General features: G+C 49.7%; 2 protein-coding genes across 4 annotated transcripts in view; one reads left to right on the forward strand and one right to left on the reverse strand.

The window, feature by feature from the left end:
• Window positions 1–12,810, forward strand: part of Ncoa5 (nuclear receptor coactivator 5) — a 34,975-nt gene extending 22,165 nt beyond the window's left edge. The window contains exons 4-8 of one of the 2 annotated variants that reach the window (XM_036184916.1): window positions 1,376–1,491; window positions 3,153–3,279; window positions 8,843–9,042; window positions 10,213–10,556; window positions 11,011–11,124. In XM_036184916.1, coding sequence (XP_036040809.1) covers window positions 1,376–1,491; window positions 3,153–3,279; window positions 8,843–9,042; window positions 10,213–10,556; window positions 11,011–11,058 — 835 coding nt within the window. In that variant the 3' untranslated portion in view covers window positions 11,059–11,124. Of the gene's footprint in view, window positions 1–1,375; window positions 1,492–3,152; window positions 3,280–8,842; window positions 9,043–10,212; window positions 10,557–11,010 lie in introns of both variants that reach the window. The other variant, XM_036184915.1, reaches the window with a different exon arrangement.
• A 738-nt stretch (window positions 12,811–13,548) lies between these two features.
• Slc12a5 (solute carrier family 12 member 5) overlaps window positions 13,549–18,171 on the reverse strand; it is a 39,543-nt gene continuing 34,920 nt past the window's right edge. For both annotated transcript variants that reach the window (XM_036186420.1, XM_036186421.1), the window contains exons 22-26: window positions 17,056–17,178; window positions 16,764–16,963; window positions 16,411–16,425; window positions 16,033–16,166; window positions 13,549–15,879 (exon numbers count right to left, since the gene is read on the reverse strand). In XM_036186420.1, the coding sequence (XP_036042313.1) occupies window positions 15,788–15,879; window positions 16,033–16,166; window positions 16,411–16,425; window positions 16,764–16,963; window positions 17,056–17,178 (564 nt within the window). In that variant the 3' untranslated portion in view covers window positions 13,549–15,787. The remainder of the gene's footprint in view (window positions 15,880–16,032; window positions 16,167–16,410; window positions 16,426–16,763; window positions 16,964–17,055; window positions 17,179–18,171) is intronic.

Raw genomic sequence — 18,171 nt, forward strand, 5'->3', positions numbered from 1 at the left:
TTCTCAAAAAAATAATGTGAAGTGCAGTCATGGAAGGCACAGAACAGCAACCTTTGGCCTCCAAACACTCAATGCAGACACCATACTCATCAAGTTAAAGCACTGAGGATGATTCAGATAATCATGTATGAGTGTGTATAGCAGCACTATCCATAAATCACAGGCAAAAACAGCCTAAATATTCATCAGCAGATGATTGGGTTAGAGTGTTAGATACTGCCCATATCATACAATGGAATTTCGTTCGGTCTTAGGACTGAATGAAATGCTGGTAATGTTAGGACACAGGTAGACACTGAGAACATTATACTAAGTAAAATAAGCCAGACACAGAAAAGCAGATACTGTGTTGAGTCCACTTACTTGAAACCTTTGGAATGGGCAGATCCATAAAGACATGAAATAGAGATTGTTGGGGCTAGGGAAAGCAGACAATTGATGGAGAATTCTGTTTGAAGTTGTCCAACAATTGACAATGGATAATGGTAACAGCTACATGGCATTGGGATTGTAGCGCTGATGAAGTGTGCACTTAGATGGTTTAATGCCCATTATGGTGATGCACACCTGTGATACCAGCACAGGAAAATGAGGCAGGGACGTTCAAAGCCATCCTTGGCTGTAGAGCAAGTTCAAGGCCACATGAGATCCTGCTGGAAAAAAAAAGTTTAAAAATGGCAAATTATTGATACATACTTTACTACAGGTTTTGGTTTTTTTTAAGATATATATGTGAGAATGAGTGTTCTATCTGCATGTATGACTTTATGCCAGAAGAGGGCATCAGATCCCACTATAGATGGTTGTGAGCCACCATGTGGTTGCTGGGAATTGAACTCAGGACCTCTGAAAGAATAGCCAGTGCTCTTTAACTACTGAGCCAGATTCTCTCCAGCCCCCTTAGTACAGTTTTTTAAAAGTGCAGAGAAAAGCTGGGTGGTGGTGGCGCACGCCTTTAATCCTGGCACTCAGGAGGCACAGCTAGGCGGATCTCTGAATTCTAGGTCAGCCTGGTCTACAGAGCAAGATCCAGGACAGGCAACGAAAGTATACGAAGAAACCCTGTCTCAAAAAAACAAAAACAAAGTGCAGGGAAGAGAGGTAAGGAAGGCATGAAGGTTCCTCCAACAGCCGTTTTTCATTTGTTCAAGAGCTGTCTTTATACCATCTCTTTTCATCCTAACTCACCATCATATTGTGAGATGAGTTAACTTAGTCACAGCCCCAGAGACAACCAACAAGTCCTACATGCAAACCTGTATCCCAAAATCCTGTGACTGCCTTGGAGGGACTTTGGTTTTGAAGTATTCTTTGCATCTGATTTTTGCAGGATAGGGCAGAGTTGTAACTTGAGAAATTGTCCTTAACTTTTCAGGAGAGAAGGCTCTTATGACCGCTATCTGAGGATGGATGACTACTACCGTAGAAAGGATGACTCTTACTTGGACCGGTATAGAGACAGTTTTGATGGAAGAGGCCCTCGTGCAAAAGGTGAAGTCGCAGCAGTGTGTTCCCATTACTGGGGGAGAGTCATTCATGGACACCAGCACCTCCACACATAGGGCTTAGTGACCCAGCCAGGCAACCCACAAATGTTAGTGTTGATGTTGACATGCAAACTAGCACCGTCCTGTAGGTTAGCCGTCCCACAGGAAATGAGAGTCCAGCAATGAGAAGGAGGAGCACAAGATGGCAGACCCTGAGACTTACTTGTTGCCCTTTTGCTTGTTTTGCAGGTCACTGACCACACGTATGGTGTGGGGTTTGTCTGTCTGTCGTTCTTACCTAACAGCTTCTCTTTTAAGTAAAGGCAAGCATGTGTGTTATTTTTTAGAACCTAGGTTTCTCAGCTCTGTCTGCAAAATTTTTCTTTTTGTTTCCATACTGGCCAGTTAGAGGTGTTTTGGAGGGCGGTGGTGGTCATACCTTTAATCCCAGCACTCGGGAGGCAGAGCCAGGTGGATCTCTGTGAGTTCGAGGCCAGCCTGGTCTACAAAGCGAGTTCCAGGAAAGGCGCAAAGCTACACAGAGAAACCCTGTCTCGAAAAAAAACACACACACACAAAAAAGATAGTTTAGGGTTGGGGCTTTAGCTCAGTGGTAGAATGCTTGCCTAGCAAGCACAAGGCCCTGGGTTTGATCCTCAGCTAAAAAAAAAAAAAAAAAAAAAAAAAAAAGTGTTCTGGAGTGTACTCACTCTTGCCCATTTGACCAGCACTGGGCATTATAAAAATTGTGCTTTGGTTGGTTGGTTTGTTCAAAAAAAAGTCCACAAAAATTCACATTGGAATAGTAATGAAATATACCTGCCAAGTAGGCAGAAGTTAAAAGAATAACCCAACCAGTGTTGGGTAAGGTATTCAGAGAAATAGGCAATGGCTGATTTGATTTTTGGTTTTAAGACAGTCTGTTATAGCCCAAACCTGCCTTCACTTCCCTGACATATACTTTTTTTTGCCCAACTTTTTTCTTTCTTTCTTCCTTCCTTTCTCTCTCTCTCTCTCTCTCTCTCTCTCTCTCTCTCTCTTTTTTTTTTTTTTACAAAGTGGCCTTTGCTGGCCTGCAGCTCAATGTGTAAGCCATGCAGACTTTGAACTCAATAGTCCTCCTGCCTCAGTCTTCTAAGTGCTGGGATTGTACAGGCATGAGTCACCACATTGGCTAATCCACCTTTTTTCTTCACATAGTGAACAGCCTTTCTTGGGATCGGTTTAGTAGTAGAATCATATAAAGTATTACAGTGACTGTGGTCTGTTACTCATGGTTTCGTCTTGATGGATATAAGATAGTAGGGGCTGGAGAGATGGCTCACAGGTTAGGAACACTGGCTGCTCTTCCAGGGGTCCTGAGTTCAATTCCCAGCAACCACATGGTAGCTCACAACCATCTGTAATGAGATCTGGTGCCCTCTTCTGGCCTGCAAGCATGAATGTACACATAATAAATAAACAAATCTAAAAAAAAAAGTAAGATACAAGGCCCTGGGTTCGGTCCTCAGCTCTGAAAAAACAAAACAAAACAAAACAAAAAGATAGTAGAAAATAGTAAAAATAGTTAATTTTGAGAGCTGTACATGAGGATTCACTCAGAATGTCTTAGTCACATTATGGAAGGACAGCCTTACTTCCATTTTCCCTGCTGGTATCTTGCAGAGCGTTTGAAACGGGAGGAACGACGTAGAGAGGAGCTTTATCGCCAGTATTTTGAGGAGATCCAGCGGCGCTGTGACGCTGAGAGGCCTGTGGACTGCTCTGTGATTGTGGTGAACAAACAGACCAAGTAAGAGCCAGTGCTTGGTTCTCCTTGGTGTGGGAAGGGGCAGAAAATGGAGGGCTTGCTTAGCCTCCACTGGACAGGTGTCTTCTTAGCTTAGCAAACCTGCTGAAGACAAAGCTTTGCTTTCCTGGTTGTGTGTGTGTGTTTATGTCTGTCCGTCTGTGTCTCTGTCTCTGTCTTTCTCTCTCTCTCTCTGTGTATATGTGTACGTATGTGCTTGGGTGCTGCAGAAGCCAGAGGACAGCCTTGTTCCTTTGAGAAAGGACCTCTTAGCATGCCTTTAATCCCGTTACCCAGGGGGCAGAGGCAGGTGGATCTTTGTGAGTTAAAGGCTAATCTGGTCTATGGAATGAGTTCCAGGACAGCCAGACTACCCAGAGAAACCCTATCTCATAAAAACTAAAAAGAAAGAGAGAAATGGAGAAAGGGCCTCTTACTGAACCTAGAACTACTGTTATCTACTAGGTTGTGATACTTACTCAGTTAGCACTCTCAACTGCTAAGCCATCTCCCCAGCCTTCTCTCCAAGGATTTGTCCATAGGTCCTAGGTTTTCCTCTGAGTCTAGGCTGGCTTACTCTAGCTCCTGTCTCTGGTTTTTTTGTTGTTATTTTTTTTGTTGTTGTTTTGTTTTGTTTTGTTTTTTGCAAGTGCTCTACCACTGAGCTAATCCCCAACCCCTAGCTCCTGTCTCTGACTTTGTCACTTTGGACAGGAGCCCAGAATATTGTCATTTACTAGGGCTGGGTTATATGCCATAGATTTAGAGATGAGATCAGCCCTTAGAACCGCATGAACTAAGAGTGAGAATGGGAATATAGTCTAGTCAAGAAACGTAATACATCTCCTCTACTTCTGCAAGGAGCAACCTTGAATGGAATGAAACTTGGCCTTCCTCAAGTGTTAGGTGACCACATTTGCCATAGCTGTGTTCTGTTTCCCCATGTAGTTTGTGAATCTGTATTTTCTAGCCATTTGCAGTTACAAAAGCTTATTTCAAAGGTGCAGTGGCTGGAAAAGTCTGTGTTAAGACACCAGCCATCAGGCAAGAGTTCACAGGCTTTGGGTTGTCTTGCTTTGTCTAGATGCCAGATAAATAGCCATCATTTTCTGAGCACCTACCCCATACGACCCCCTGAGTGCTTTACCCCATACGACCCCCTGGGTGATTTTCATAAATAATTTTTATCATCACTGTATGTGTGCCATTCAGCAAGGGGTAGGTAGGTGGGGAGTGGGGAGTGGGCTAGGTATTGGGCTACGGTAGTAATAAGCAAACAATTAGTCCCATCTGCCTGTAGCTCTCACAACCTAGTGAGGGACGTGACAAAATGTCTATAAAAGAGTCTTGGGCCAGGAAAAGGTCAGGGTTAAGTTGGAGGCAAGATGAAGAGAACAGGCACTGAGTCGTGTTCCTGACCCACCGGCTTCAGAAGAAAAAGCTGAGTTTGGTTAAGAGATAAAGGACTTGCTCGTGGCTTCACAACCTCACAAATCCATGCTGTAACTGAAATGCAAACACATTTCTAGCATGAAAGCCCAGGCTCTCTTCCCATTGTGTTCCCATGCAGCCTCCTCAAGGGATGAGAAGTACAGCAGGTCTTAGGAAGCAGTTGGTTTTAGACTAGAGAATCAGAAGAAAGGTATCAGCTGGTCATAGTGAGGCATGCCTATAGTCTCAGCATTTCAGAGTAGAGGTAGAATTGCTTCAAGGTCAGGGCTAGCCTGGGCTATATGGCAAGATCCTGTTTTGAGATGCATACACATACTTCAGAATCCCGGGACTGCCGCACTACATGACCTGTGTAGTATATGCAGCCAGTATACATAAGGAAACCCTACCGATGGAAGAGAAAGAGGCTGAGATTCTGCCTTCCGGGCAGAAACTGACCAGTAGGTATCATTGATCATTAATACTGTCTGTTCACATAAGCTCATTAGATGCTCTGGACAAAAGGAAATAGGAAGGCTTGACAAGTCTTGGTGAACTAGAACCTGGAAAGGAGCTGCACACAAATTTCACCTCCGTGAACAAGACCTCACCCAGGCCAGCTTCATCAGGAACCTGGGCTTTTTTACCAAGTCTAGGATCAAAATCTCCTTGCAGGCTCTGCATGTTAGTGCAGAGTACTTCATGATTGCCCAGTTTGGTGTTGGTTTCTATTCTCTGTGTCTGGTTGCTGAGAAATGACTTCAGTCACGGTAGACAGAAGTTTTTCTCCCTGCCTGCGGGCACCCAAATAACCAGTCAGATGCTTAATATTAATTATAAACTGTTTGGCCTATGGCTCAAGCTCTTGCATCTTAAGTCAACCCATTTCATGAATCTGTATATCTCGCCACATGGCCAGTGGCTTACCAGTACTTTCATATCTTGTTTTTTGGGAGACTAGATCGTATCTGCTCTGACACTGCCTTTCTTCTTCCTGTATCTCTCTTGGATTTTCCCACTTGGCTGTCTTCCTGTCTTGCCATAGGCCAGGACAGCTTCTTTATTAACCAGTGGTAGCAATACATACTCACAGCGTACAGAAAGACCATCCCACAGCACTTCCCTTTCTGTCTAATCAAAAGGAAGGTTTTCTTTTTTTGTTTTTTGTTTTTCAAGACAGGGTTTCCCTGTGTAGCTTTGCCCCTTTCCTGGAACTCACTTGGTAGCCCAGGCTGGCCTCGAACTCACAGAGATCCACCTGGCTCTGCCTCCCGAGTGCTGGGATAAAGGCGTGCACCACCACCACCCAGGTTTTCATTTTAACATAGTAAAATTGCATACAACAAAACAGTTATCGAGTGAGAATTTAGTTATAATATCTTGTCTATTTGTATTTGGCAAAATTAAAGAAAATAATTTATCATGTATCCTATTTTTTTTTTAGTCTAAAGTTTCATATCTAATTTACCTTTTATTATAACTAAGGAAAACTATAACTATCTAGTCTTCAACTGCATCAAAGACCCCAGAAGGATATAATACTACCTAAGTAAACAGGAAGTGCATTGTAAGCAAATTCTAAAATTATGGAAATGACAGACACTTCAGGCTGCCTGGATAGTCATCCGAAGTACCTCTGCAACGTTGGGGCATCCATCTTCAGCCTACAGGCCTAGAGTCTCTGGCAGACTTTTTAGTCACCAATCATGATATTGATGGATGCTGTGACTGCTAAGCCTGGACTGTTGGCATGGTGGACTGACGGGGAACCTGTAGGTTATAGGACAAAGGATCTACTGCATCAGAAAGAGGACTGAACCTGGGTGCTTAGAGGGAAGATGAGTCAAGAAGGTTGTGAAGAAATGGTCCTGGTTTTTTGTGTGTGATAGTCAGCATTGATGAGGCTGAAGACAAGGAAGAGACAGAAAAAGGAAAGGAGTCTGGTGCAGAACCTGTGGTCCACGCTGCGTTCCACTGAAGAGGAAGAAGAAAAGGAGGGCGGTGATGAGAAAAAGAGGACAGCGATGGAGGACTCAAGAGCTTGACAAAGCAAAGCCTGTTTGGAAGAGATCCTGGGGACGTCAGAATGAAGAGTGCCCTAAGTACTCCACCAGCAGAGGGGATGAACACTGGGCTGTGTAACCATAAGTTAGCCCCTGAGGATCTGTTTTACTAGAGACGTCGTGGATTCCAAGGATCTCCCTCAAGTATTTCCTGTGAACTGTAGCAAAGCAAAATTTAGAAAGTGATCAGAAAGAATTTGGTTTAAAAAAAAAAATGCTTAGAACTGCTTATTCATTAAAGTGGTCGACGAAGGGCTAGAGAGGTGGCTTGGTGGTGGTTCAGTGCACTCTGGCTGCTCTCCCAGAGGACCGGGGTTCAATTCCCAGCACGCACATGGCATCCGACAACCTTCTTTAATTACAGTCCCAGAGAATCCAGTGTCCTCTTCTGGCCTTCCAGGACACCAGGTACATGGTGCACAGACACACATGCAGAAAAGACACTTAGACACATAAAATAAAAGTGTTTCAAGTGTGATAAACAAACTGGTAGAAGAGAATCTGCACAAAGTTTTAGGGCGCCCCTCCAAAGTAGGTGCTTTCACAGTTTTATGATACAACATGGCTGCTTCTTGGGATAAGATGGTTTCTTCTAAAGACCAGATTGAAGAAAAACAGAAACACATGTGTTTTCTCCCAGGAAAGCCCTCGGTGGACCATCTCTAAGGAGTGGCTCAAAAGTGGTCTGTGTGACTGAGCTCATTAGTGGGTGCTGTGAGGGGAAGATGTATTAATTACTAGAGATGGCTTGGAACTTCCAGTAGATAGATAAACAGGAAGAGAAGATAAAGTTTGAAAACTTAGCAAACGGTCGTAACGGTGGTTGTGTCAGATCTCTTGGTGAGATCCTCATGCTGTTGTTGTGGTGAGCACTTAGAGGTAGACAGCAAATAATGGAAAAATCATGGAGGTTTGAACCCTGAGAAACAGCTCAGCCTTGGGGGTTAAAAGACAGCAAAAGACCCACTGGAGAGCCACCCTGACCGCTCCTTTACTGAGACCTGAAGGCAGGAGGCAGAGGCTGATGGGAGTAGCAAGTCTGGAGGACCTGGGCATTTTGCTGTCTGGAGCTATGCGGCTTCTGTTGGGAAGCTCCCAGGATGCACTCTATCTAGTAGGCTCTACAGAGTGCTCAGAGCCCCAGTGTTATTAGGAGCGTGGTCCCACTGCTGACAACCCATCCATCACACGTGGAAGAAGCAACAGCCTTCACCAGAAGAAGGAGGTCTGCATGTGCTCAGTGCCCCTTCGTTCCTTCTGATGAGATCTTTTCCATGATTGGGAGGGGGTTACCACTTGAACATCTGAATGGCATGAGAACGAAGGTGAAGATAGATTTCTTCCTTTTCAGTCAGACTGTGATGACTCAGGCATTGAAGTGAAGCTGGTGATGCTCTTTCCAGTGTCACTTGATACTGTCCCATTAACTATGGTCCAGAGTAGTCACCTGTGAAGCTGAAGTCCTTGGCAGACCAAATCTTTGCCCGTGGAAGGGTTTGTGCTGTGCCTCATGTGAAATGGCTCACACATCTTCTAGTATGCCTTTTTCACAATTCCCTGTGCTTAATTTGTGGACAAGTCCTTTGTTGAGGTAAACTCAGTGGGAGTTATTCTCCATGAGGCTTGTTTTCCAAAGTAAAGTGCCGGACACGGAATTCACAAGGTCTGAACAGAAACAGAGTGTCCAGTAGTAGTCAGCTTAGGAGATAAATGAGATGGAGGGATGTGTGTGAAATACTAACTGGCAATCTCCTTGTGTGCCCATAGGCAACTTAAAACCATTCTAGAATTGGTGGCACATGCCTTTAATCCCAGGACTTCGAGAGGCAGAGGCAGATGTATATCTGTGAGTTCGAGGCCAGCCTGGTCTTCAGAGCAAGTTCCAGGATTGCTTCACAGAGAAACCCTGTCTCAAAAAATAAACAAACAAAACCCAAAACATTCTAGAAGCCTAACACCAGCTGGGCTAGAGTCTGAGTTCTGAGAAGGAGACACCGCTGGCTGAGGTCCAGCAGGGTGCAGATTGAGATGTGACTAGGGAGTGCTCACTGGGATCCTGTTTGTTCTTACAGAGATTATGCTGAGTCTGTGGGGCGGAAGGTACGAGACCTCGGCATGGTTGTGGACCTGATCTTCCTCAACACTGAGGTGTCACTATCACAAGCGCTGGAGGATGTCAGCCGAGGAGGGTCTCCCTTTGCCATTGTCATCACCCAGCAGCACCAGATTCACCGCTCATGCACAGTCAACATCATGTTCGGAACTCCACAAGGTACGGAGGCCCAAGTAGTCCACATCCCCAGAGATAGTCCCCAGCACAGTGATCCTGTGCCCTGCTTGTAAGAAGTGGGTTTTGGGGAATGGCTGAGGTGTTTCAGCTCCAGTATAGCAAACCCTTTTTGTGCTGACCAGGAGACTTTGATCATCGTATTTTCCTTGGTGTTCTCTGATACTGTTCTGGACCTGCCTGTAAGCTGTTCAACAGCCAGTTCTGATGTAGAGGCAGGTGATTTGTAGCATTCACGATTTCCATGATGTCAGTATTCTCACTGTGTCCCATCTCCAGCCACCAGTGTGACATCACTGAAGGGACTGGTAGCAAGTCATGTGCACACCTGGTTCCCAGTGAAGTCTGGCTTAGGTGTCTACTACCTGAAATGCAGCTCCTGGGGACAGAGACTGTCAGTCAGTGTGATGGAGAGCAAGTAAAGGAGTTATGAGAATGGAGGAGGCTCTGGTCCTCCAGAGAGGAAGGACAGGATCCTTCAAATCATCCTTCAAAGTAACTTGGAGTGCCCAAGCATTGAGGCTCAGCCACCCATGCTCTTAAAGCCTAACTCCCCTTTCCACCCTGCCCAGGATCTCTGTTGGCCTGGCTGTCACACCCATAGTCACAGGGTTAGAATCTCTGAGGAGCTATCCTTAGTTTGTGTGAGGGTGTTTATGTAAGGTTCCAAGAAATGTCCTCACCACTCTGCCAGACTGTTGCACCATTGAGCAGGGTGCTTATTTGGGTTACAATTCGATCTTAGTCCAGGACTTTTGAACTGATGAATTTGAAAGTAGTGGTGGCTCTGCCCTGAGGAGCACAGTGAGGAACCAGGCTTTACAACGCTTCTTTGGCCTCCTGCTGCTGTCTAGAGACTTCAGGGCTGCTCCCCATGTGGTCTGTGTGACTCTGTGGGAGGCTCTTGTGTTCCTTTGGTTTTTACCACAGGCCTGTGATCCAGGAATCTCCCTGAAGAAATAGCTCTGTCTGTCAGATGGGATGTCCCACCCTGAAGAGCCCTGCTCTGTCCCCAGCCCACCTCACTGTAGGCTCAAGGCTTCTTGCCATTGAAGTGCTTATCTGCTTCGAGAATAAGGAAGGCTTGGCAAAGGGCAGCAGTGGGCACTTGGATCTGTCATGGGAGAAAATAACTCGTGTTGTTCCCTCCTACAGAGCATCGCAACATGCCCCAGGCAGATGCCATGGTGCTGGTGGCCAGAAATTATGAACGCTACAAGAATAACCGTCGGGAGAAGGAACGTGAGGAGATTGCCCGACAAGCAGCCAAGATGGCTAATGAAGCCATTCTCCAGGAAAGAGATCGTGGAGGCCCTGAGGAGGGAGGTCGTGGGGGGCACCCTCCAGCCATCCAGAGCCTCATCAACCTCCTGGCAGATAACAGATACCTCACTGCTGAGGAAACGGACAAGATCATCAACTACCTGCGGGAGCGCAAGGAGCGGCTCCTGAGGAGCAGCGCCGACTCTCTGCCTGGTGAGCTACGTGGCAGGGCCGAGGTGAAGTTCTCACTCTGCATTTTTCTCATCCTGTGCTCTGGTGGGAGGGTGGCATGCCCGGGGTTCTTGGGTGGGTAAGGGAAATGAGCCATCCATTGGCTTCTCCCACCAGCCGTGCACGCTGATGATGCTATTAATGGTGCTCTAGATTTACTTCTGAGCTCTGCTCCCTGGAGCTGGGCTAGTGGGGGGTAAACTAGTATTGTTGGCACCCTGGAAGCCATGATGGATGGCCCTTGTTTATTATTTATCCCTTTTTTCAAGCAATTTTCTGGGGCATTGGGCTGCTTTCTATGAAACAGTCCATATCCTGAGATGGCCCTTTTGGAATTTGATGTTACTGTCTGTACTGTATGATTGTTGTGATGTATGATTGCTATTCTTCCTTTGCCTGCCGGGCCTCCTGCCCTTAGGGGGCACTCTCAACCAGATGCCTCCTTCTTCTGTCTTCCAGGCCCGATTTCCCGCCAGCCACTCGGGGCGGCCTCGGGTACCTCGCTGAAGACACAAGCAAGTTCCCAGCCGCTTCAGAGCGGCCAAGTGCTCCCCTCTGCTACACCCACTCCAGCCGCACCCCCCACCTCCCAGCAAGAGCTTCAGGCCAAAATCCTCAGCCTCTTCAATAGTGGCACGGTTGCGGCCAACAGCAGCTCTGCATCCCCCTCAGTTGCTGCCGGAACCTCCCAGAACCAGAATTTTTCCACAGCAGCAAACAGCCAGCCTCAGCAAAGACCACAGGCCTCAGGAAATCAGCCTCCAAACATTGTGGGACAGGCAGGGTCTGCTCGGAACATGGGCCCCAGGCCTGGGGCTCCTTCCCAAGGGCTCTTTGGTCAGCCTTCCAGTCGCCTGGCACCTGCCAGCAACATGGCTAGCCAGAGGTCTGTATCTTCCACAGGTATTAACTTTGACAATCCAAGTGTACAGAAGGCTCTGGACACCCTGATCCAGAGTGGCCCTGCCCTTTCCCACCTGGTTAGCCAGACTGCAGCACAGGTGGGGCGGCCCCAGGCCCCCATGGGGTCTTACCAGAGGCATTACTGAGGCTCACCGGTCCACTGTCCTTAGTCCTTTTCCATCCCACTTCATCCTGAGTAGAGATGTTCGGAAGTGGTGTCCGCCCTCTCTGGAGGGGTTGGCATCAGATATCCTAAGTTTCCCGCTCCGCTCCTTCCTGCGGCTGTTGCTTACCACTTCCCAGAATCAGAACTTAGACTGCTCTCGGAGCTGTATCTTTTGTTTGGGTAGAAAATAAGTATCCCTGGGGTCTAGGCTCAGCTTTTGTCTGATGGGGTTGCTCTGGTCCCTGCTTGGTGGATTTGAAGGAAAAAAAGAAGCAAGCCAAACCCCGGCTGCCCCAGTTTGGAGCACCATTTGTGGAGTCAGTGGTCACGGGCTTTGTTTCCACCTCCACACATGAGCTAGAGTTGAGCTACCTGGCTCACAGAGGAGCAGGCTGGCCTTGGCAGGCAGTGTCATCACTGTCCCACCAGAGAACGGAACTCCACTCAAGGACTCAGATTGGCTACTCTGAACTGGGGAAGAGTGGCATGGCAGCCACAGAACAGAGGACTCTTGTGCCTGCGTCAGAATGGTCCCTTGGGGGTTGGTTTGGTTTGGTAGTTTCCCATTTTCTTGGAGGGTCTTCAGATGAGTGAGCGCTCACTCAGCACTTTGACATGAACTGTGACTCTGGGTCCCACTACTCCCCACAACGTTAGCACCTTTCTGTCCAGCACCCCCAGTCGGTAAGCACTGAGAGGGCAACTCCAGACTCTGGCACTGGACACCATGTTTCCAGTGGTTTATTCTGAGCCCCAGGCTTTTGTGTTCCTCCAGACTCCTGTTCGCTTTCTGATGAGCAATAGGTAGGGACCATTTGATGTTGGACTGTGGGAGCTGGAGATGTCCTCAGACAGCATTCGTAACTTCTGAGACAGAGGGACACTTGGACACTTGGAGGGCTCTGGCTGCCACCTTGAATGGAGCCAAAGGAACGCACCTTTTCCTTTGGGAAAGACTGCTCATTAGAACCCTGTGGATCAAATCTGTGGGAGAGGAGGGCCTGGCAAGGCAAGCAAGTGGTAGCTCCAGCTGAGTCCCCGCCAGGGCCTGAGCAAACCAGTTTCAAAACCCAAGGTCCCCAAATGGCAGCAGTTTATGTTCTGATCTGTTCGTGTTAAATGGTGGGTTTTTTCCCCCTCTTTGGAACTCTTGTGTTGTTGATAAAATGAAATAATTACTTTTTAATTAAAATAAGAAAGCCAGACCTGTGCTCATCTTTCTTGGGTGTATCTGCAGCACTTTGCACCAGCTCGAAGCTCAGTGTGCTGCCCACCTAGTGAGCAGTGTTAGTAATGGCACAGAGCAAAAGCCTGGCATCACTTCCTCCCATACTCTGCATCTGCCTCTCGTGGAGAAAGCATATCAGCAAGTGTGTCCAGAACTTACTATAGGGAAGGAAGCCATTGTGAGAGCCTTTATGGATGCTGGTTGAGGCAGGGGCATTCCTCTTTTGCTTTCCTCTCTGTTGCTGCCCATGGTACAGGAGTTTGGCATTTCAATAGTCAGAACCTGAAAGCCTTGAAGAGCCTTTCATACACTTGGTTGGCATCAATGTCCCAAGCTTCCCCTAGAGACTCACTGCCTCCCGGAGAATACTATATGACCTGACATCTAGGAAGCACCTCCTGGCTCAGACACAGGGCCCCAAAGCTGGTGTGTTCACTTCTGTGAGCAGAGAAGACAGTTGCCCGTCCGAGTCCTGTTCTAACTGGATATGGGGGTCCACATAAAAAACCCCTGGCCCTTCAAAGGTAGAGAGGCAAGAGGATTGGAAGTTCCAGGTCATCCTTGGCTACATAGCCAAGTTTCAAGGCAGCCTGGGCTCCATGACCACTTTAAAAAAAAAAAAACAAAAAAAAACTTCATCTCTCTTGACAGTGGATTTGACTTCATCCTCAAGTGTCCAAACCGTACCCCTTAGGCTATCAAGGGTGTAATAAAATTATTTTTATTGCATTGTGTGCAGACAGGTATCTAAAAAATTAACACAGTAAAAGCCTTAAAGCATTAAATGGGAGCATTCAACAGTAAAGGAAAGAACCGACCCTCTCCTTTGCATATTGGCACAAAGAACACAAGATCAATACCGAGGCAGGATGCGAAATACCAAAACACTAAAATTAAAGGCAGGCCTAATAATAATAGTAATAACGATAAATACTCTTGATTTGGCTTGCAACCTCTCCTATTTACAAGGGTTTTGGACTGCATTGCATTGCCCTGCACATAGGTCCGCTGAAACAAAAGCAACACTCGTTCTCACTACCAGGCTATTGAAATATTGCACTCAATAAAAGTCACCTGGGTGGACATGGAACATCTAGCTACAGTGATTATAAAGGTGACTTGAACGACACAAGGTTCATAACAAATATTGCACATGGAGCACAGAAAACTTGGGGTTTTGTTGTGGGATGTTTGTTTTCATCAACGGAAATTTTGCTCTTGCCAACCAGAGTCTGGGCCCAGGTAGTGCAACTTTGGTTCCCTAATTGGTGTTGGTACAGCCTCCTCCCCCTTTGGCGCAGCCCCTCTCTGACCCCAAAAGGCAAGACCATGGCAAGGGAGGGCAGTCTTGAAGGATGACGGGCCCTGGGTTCTACACTTCCAACTTAATGGCTACTGCCTGGAAGAATGAATATCCAGTCCCCATCAAATCTCAGAGGGGCCTTGGGCCCAGCAGCCGAGCAGTGAACCTCCAGCCCTGCCACTGGCCACACCTGTACTTGTCTAGATGGTACCAGCTGCAGCTCTCTGCTTTGGGCTCAAGGGAAAGGAGGCGGTGAGGTCAGCTAGTGGCCCCAGCCCTGGAGGGCAGGATGTCTAATTAGGTGCGCAGGCCGGGGCCCTGGGGCTGGAGGCACTGTACCCAGTCCCAGAGGGCGCTTAAAGGAGCATGCAGTGCCTGTCCCCTTAGTGACGTGCCCTAGGGGAAGGGAACGGCCAAATGTCTTTTTAAGGGCTGAGGGCACCTCCCCACAGGTGGGGCTGGTGGAGCGGAAGCGCCAAGGACGAGTTAGGGAAGCCAAAGGCCTTGGGTCCAAGTCAGAAGAGGGCAGCGAAGCGCGAGGAACAGCGGAGCCCACATGACTCGGCCCTACACCAGGACCTGGTGTCTGGGAGACGTAGCTAAGGACTTGCTGCTAGGCAGCAAGGCCCAGCTCCAGAGCACTCAGTAGGCAGCCGGGTCCCCAGGCAGGACCTGCAGATGGGGACCGAGGGAGGGAACATCAGAGGTTGCTTGGGCCTCCTGGTAAGTCAGTCTAGACTGACATTGGCCCCTAGGCCCTCGCCTGTCCCAGGGAGGAAACCGGAGGAGGTGCCTTCCAGCTCCACGAATTCAGTCTTTGGCGAGGAGCCATGGGACATGGGGAGCAGGCGGCAAGCCAACGGAGGAAAGACGCCTGCTCCTCCGCAAAGGCACCGGGCGGGGCTTCCTCGATGGGCGCGGGCCTCGGTTTCTCCTCATGGAGGGGCGACCCCTCGTTCTCCTGGCCGCCAGAAAGCTCGCATCCACCGAAGCCAGCCGCCGCCGTCTCACCTGTGTTTGCCGAGAACTGGAGGGAAGAGAGGGAAGCCCAGGGCGTGGACAGGGAAGGGAGAGGAGAGCGCAGGCCTTAAAGCACTTGGCTCTCGGCTCGGCTCCCGCGGCGCGCAGGGAAACCTGGCTCCCCGGGCTTCCGCCTCCCTGGGCGACCGCAGCAGGGAGAGCGCGGCCGTGGCGAGGAGTCCGTTGCGCTTCTAGTTAAAAGAAATATGGGGACATTAAAAATACACGCGATGTCTCCTGTACACTATGTATAGCGCGGCCGACCGGTGCCCAGGCTCGGCGACCAGGGTCCCGGGAGAACGCGGCGGGGCGTGGGGAGGGACGGGCCCGGGGCTGCCCGGCCCAGGACCACGGTTCCGCTCCTCTCCACGCCACCTCGCCACCTTTATTGCAGCGTCTGCTCCGGCGGGGCGAGGCCGGGCTCAGAAAAGGGGCCCACGGGCCGCCCTCGGAGTCAGCCCCGATGGGCACGGCCTCCGGGCTGCAGGCAGCGGGGAAAGGGGCCAGGGCACGGGCACAGGGTCTTATGTAAACGGTGACAGCGGCGGGGTGGCGCGGCGAGGGCTCCGGGGCCGCGGGCCGGGCGCGCTCGGGCCGGCGTGGCAGGTCCTGGCCCTCAGGAATAGATGGTGATGACCTCGCGGCCACCACCGCGGACCAGCATCACCCGGTCCAGTTGCTCAGTGAGGACCTCCAGGAACTCCATATCTGAGAGCTGGTCAAGGAGACGGAGCCTGCGCCTTCCCAGAGCCCCCGTGCCTGTCCAGTGCTGACCCTGCTCTGCTGTTTTTATTCTAGGCTAGAGGACATGCGTACTTGCCCAACAACCTCCCTCTTCCCCCTAACTTAAGTCCAGGATACAGTTTTCATCACCATTGCGGTTGCGGGGAGGCCCGGGCATGTTGAGCAAAACCAGCTTGGCATCCCGGGATTTATTCACGATGACCTCGTTCAGCCGCACAGCCGTGTGCATGCGCCGCACATTGGACTGGTTCCTGCAGAAGGAAGAGGAGGCAAGGGCGTTAGCCCAGGCCAGGGAGAGCTAAGTCTGGTCACCCTCCCAGCCTGAGTCGGACTGCCCAGCCTGGTGCTTGCCAGCCTGGGACCTCCCCCAACCCCAGATCTCTCCAAGCTGGACAATTTGGAGGCCCCAGAGGCCAAGGACACCCCTTGAGGGTTCCGTAGAGTAGGGACCCTAGAGACCTAGGAGAGAAGATGGAAAAATGGTGGCGCACTTACAGACTTTCCCACTCACTTCAGGAAACACAAAGAGAAGCAAAGAGAGAAAGAAAAAGAGAGGGGTCAGGAAAAGGTGGCGGCTGCCACTGAGCCAACCATCGTCTGCCTTGGCTGAGCGTGGTCTGCTCTCACAGCCCCCACCACCTTCTCCTTTTCGACACCTGCCCTTGGGAGTTGGTCCTGATGCTTAACAATCTAGCCCAGTCCTGTAAGTCTCAAACTGGGGAAACCAAGGCAAGCCCTGCCCTGGATCATCAGACTGTCAGAAGAAGACCCTCCTGCTCCTTGGTTCTGCCATAGTCAACAAGACCTTTAGGCCCACCCCACCCCAAGTTTCAGCCCCAGGCCCGTACGGCTTCATGCTGAAGAAGTCCTTGATGCCCTCGGTGGAGACGGGACTGGGGCCTTTATTCTTCTCTGCCACTGACTTGTCCTTGGTCCAGGTAAGATGCACCTTCTCTGGGTCTGTCTCCCCCTCCCCCTCAGGCTCCTCCCCTGGAGATGGTGAGCTGCTGGGGCAGCTGGGAGCGCTCTGGTCATGGATCAGTTGCACCTGAGGGAGGGGTGATTGTTGAGCAGGTGACTCTTTTGGTGGCCAGAGGTTCGGCTCCCACTTGCCAGAGCCAAAGCACCCCAGCCACTCACCTCCTCTTCTGGCTTCTCCTCACTGTCGCCAGCTGTCTCTTCGGGAACATTGAGGCGTAGCCGAGTGTTGGCTGGATTCTTCCTCCGAATGGAGCCCCGAGACTCATCTGTGATGCTCTGGATCTAGGGAGTGACATAGGTTGATGGCAGCTCTGCTGGGGGTCACCGCCCACGCCCTGCCAAGAGCTATCACTACAGCTGGTGCTCATCCAGTTACACACATTCCCGAGTGGCACTCACTGTGAAAACAGTGCAGTGCCTCAGGACCAAACACCTACTGAACTGCTGACCTGGCCTCTGCTCTCCAGAGCTCAGCCCTTCCTGCCATCAACAACCAGCAGGCTAACACCTGGCACAGCAAGGCTGGAGCCTAGCACGATGGTCTCACATCACTCTGGCTACCCAGAAGATGCCATTTCTTATCACTATCAGCCTGAGTGGCACCCCCATCCTTCAAGGGCCCATCGCTCACTTCCCTGAGCACCTGTCAGCCATATTCTGAAAAACAGAGTCTCCTCACCTGGGAGACCCATAATCATGGTTCTTCACCCTTGTCCACATGGTCTGCCACTCATTCCCTGAACAACCTAACACCCGCTTCTAGGAGCTCCTCTGGCCATATCCCTGGGTACCATCCCTCACTTCCCCCAGGGACTCCACTCCCTGGGGTGCGTCTTTTATCCATGCTCCAGAAGACCAGTGACTGAAACCTAAAAGATCTTACCCCATGGGGTGCTCAGCGCCACTACTTCTAAAACCCTTCACTCATACCCTAGGAGGCTTGCCCCTGCCTCCTACCCAATATCCATGTCTTTAAATATACATCAGTTACCCAGCCTGAGAGTCTGTTACATGAACCCTTGTCTCCCACACTGGCAGCCCACACCCCCTGAGAACTCGTCATCCATACATATTTAGCATCCACTATTTTCCCTCAGGCCTAGAAGTCTCCTACAGAGAAGAAAGTCTGTCTCAATGCCAAAGTCACTGAGAAGGGGCTGGGAAGACACGGCAGCCATATGTAGTCCCACTGCAGGGGAGCAGGGTGTCGGGAGGTGATGGCAGATAAGGGTTACTAAGGTGAAGTTAGTGGTGCTGATGGCCAGGGATGAGAGA

This window comes from Onychomys torridus, chromosome 4 (assembly GCF_903995425.1).
Source record: "Onychomys torridus chromosome 4, mOncTor1.1, whole genome shotgun sequence".
In the NCBI taxonomy this organism is placed as follows: Eukaryota; Metazoa; Chordata; class Mammalia; order Rodentia; family Cricetidae; genus Onychomys; species Onychomys torridus.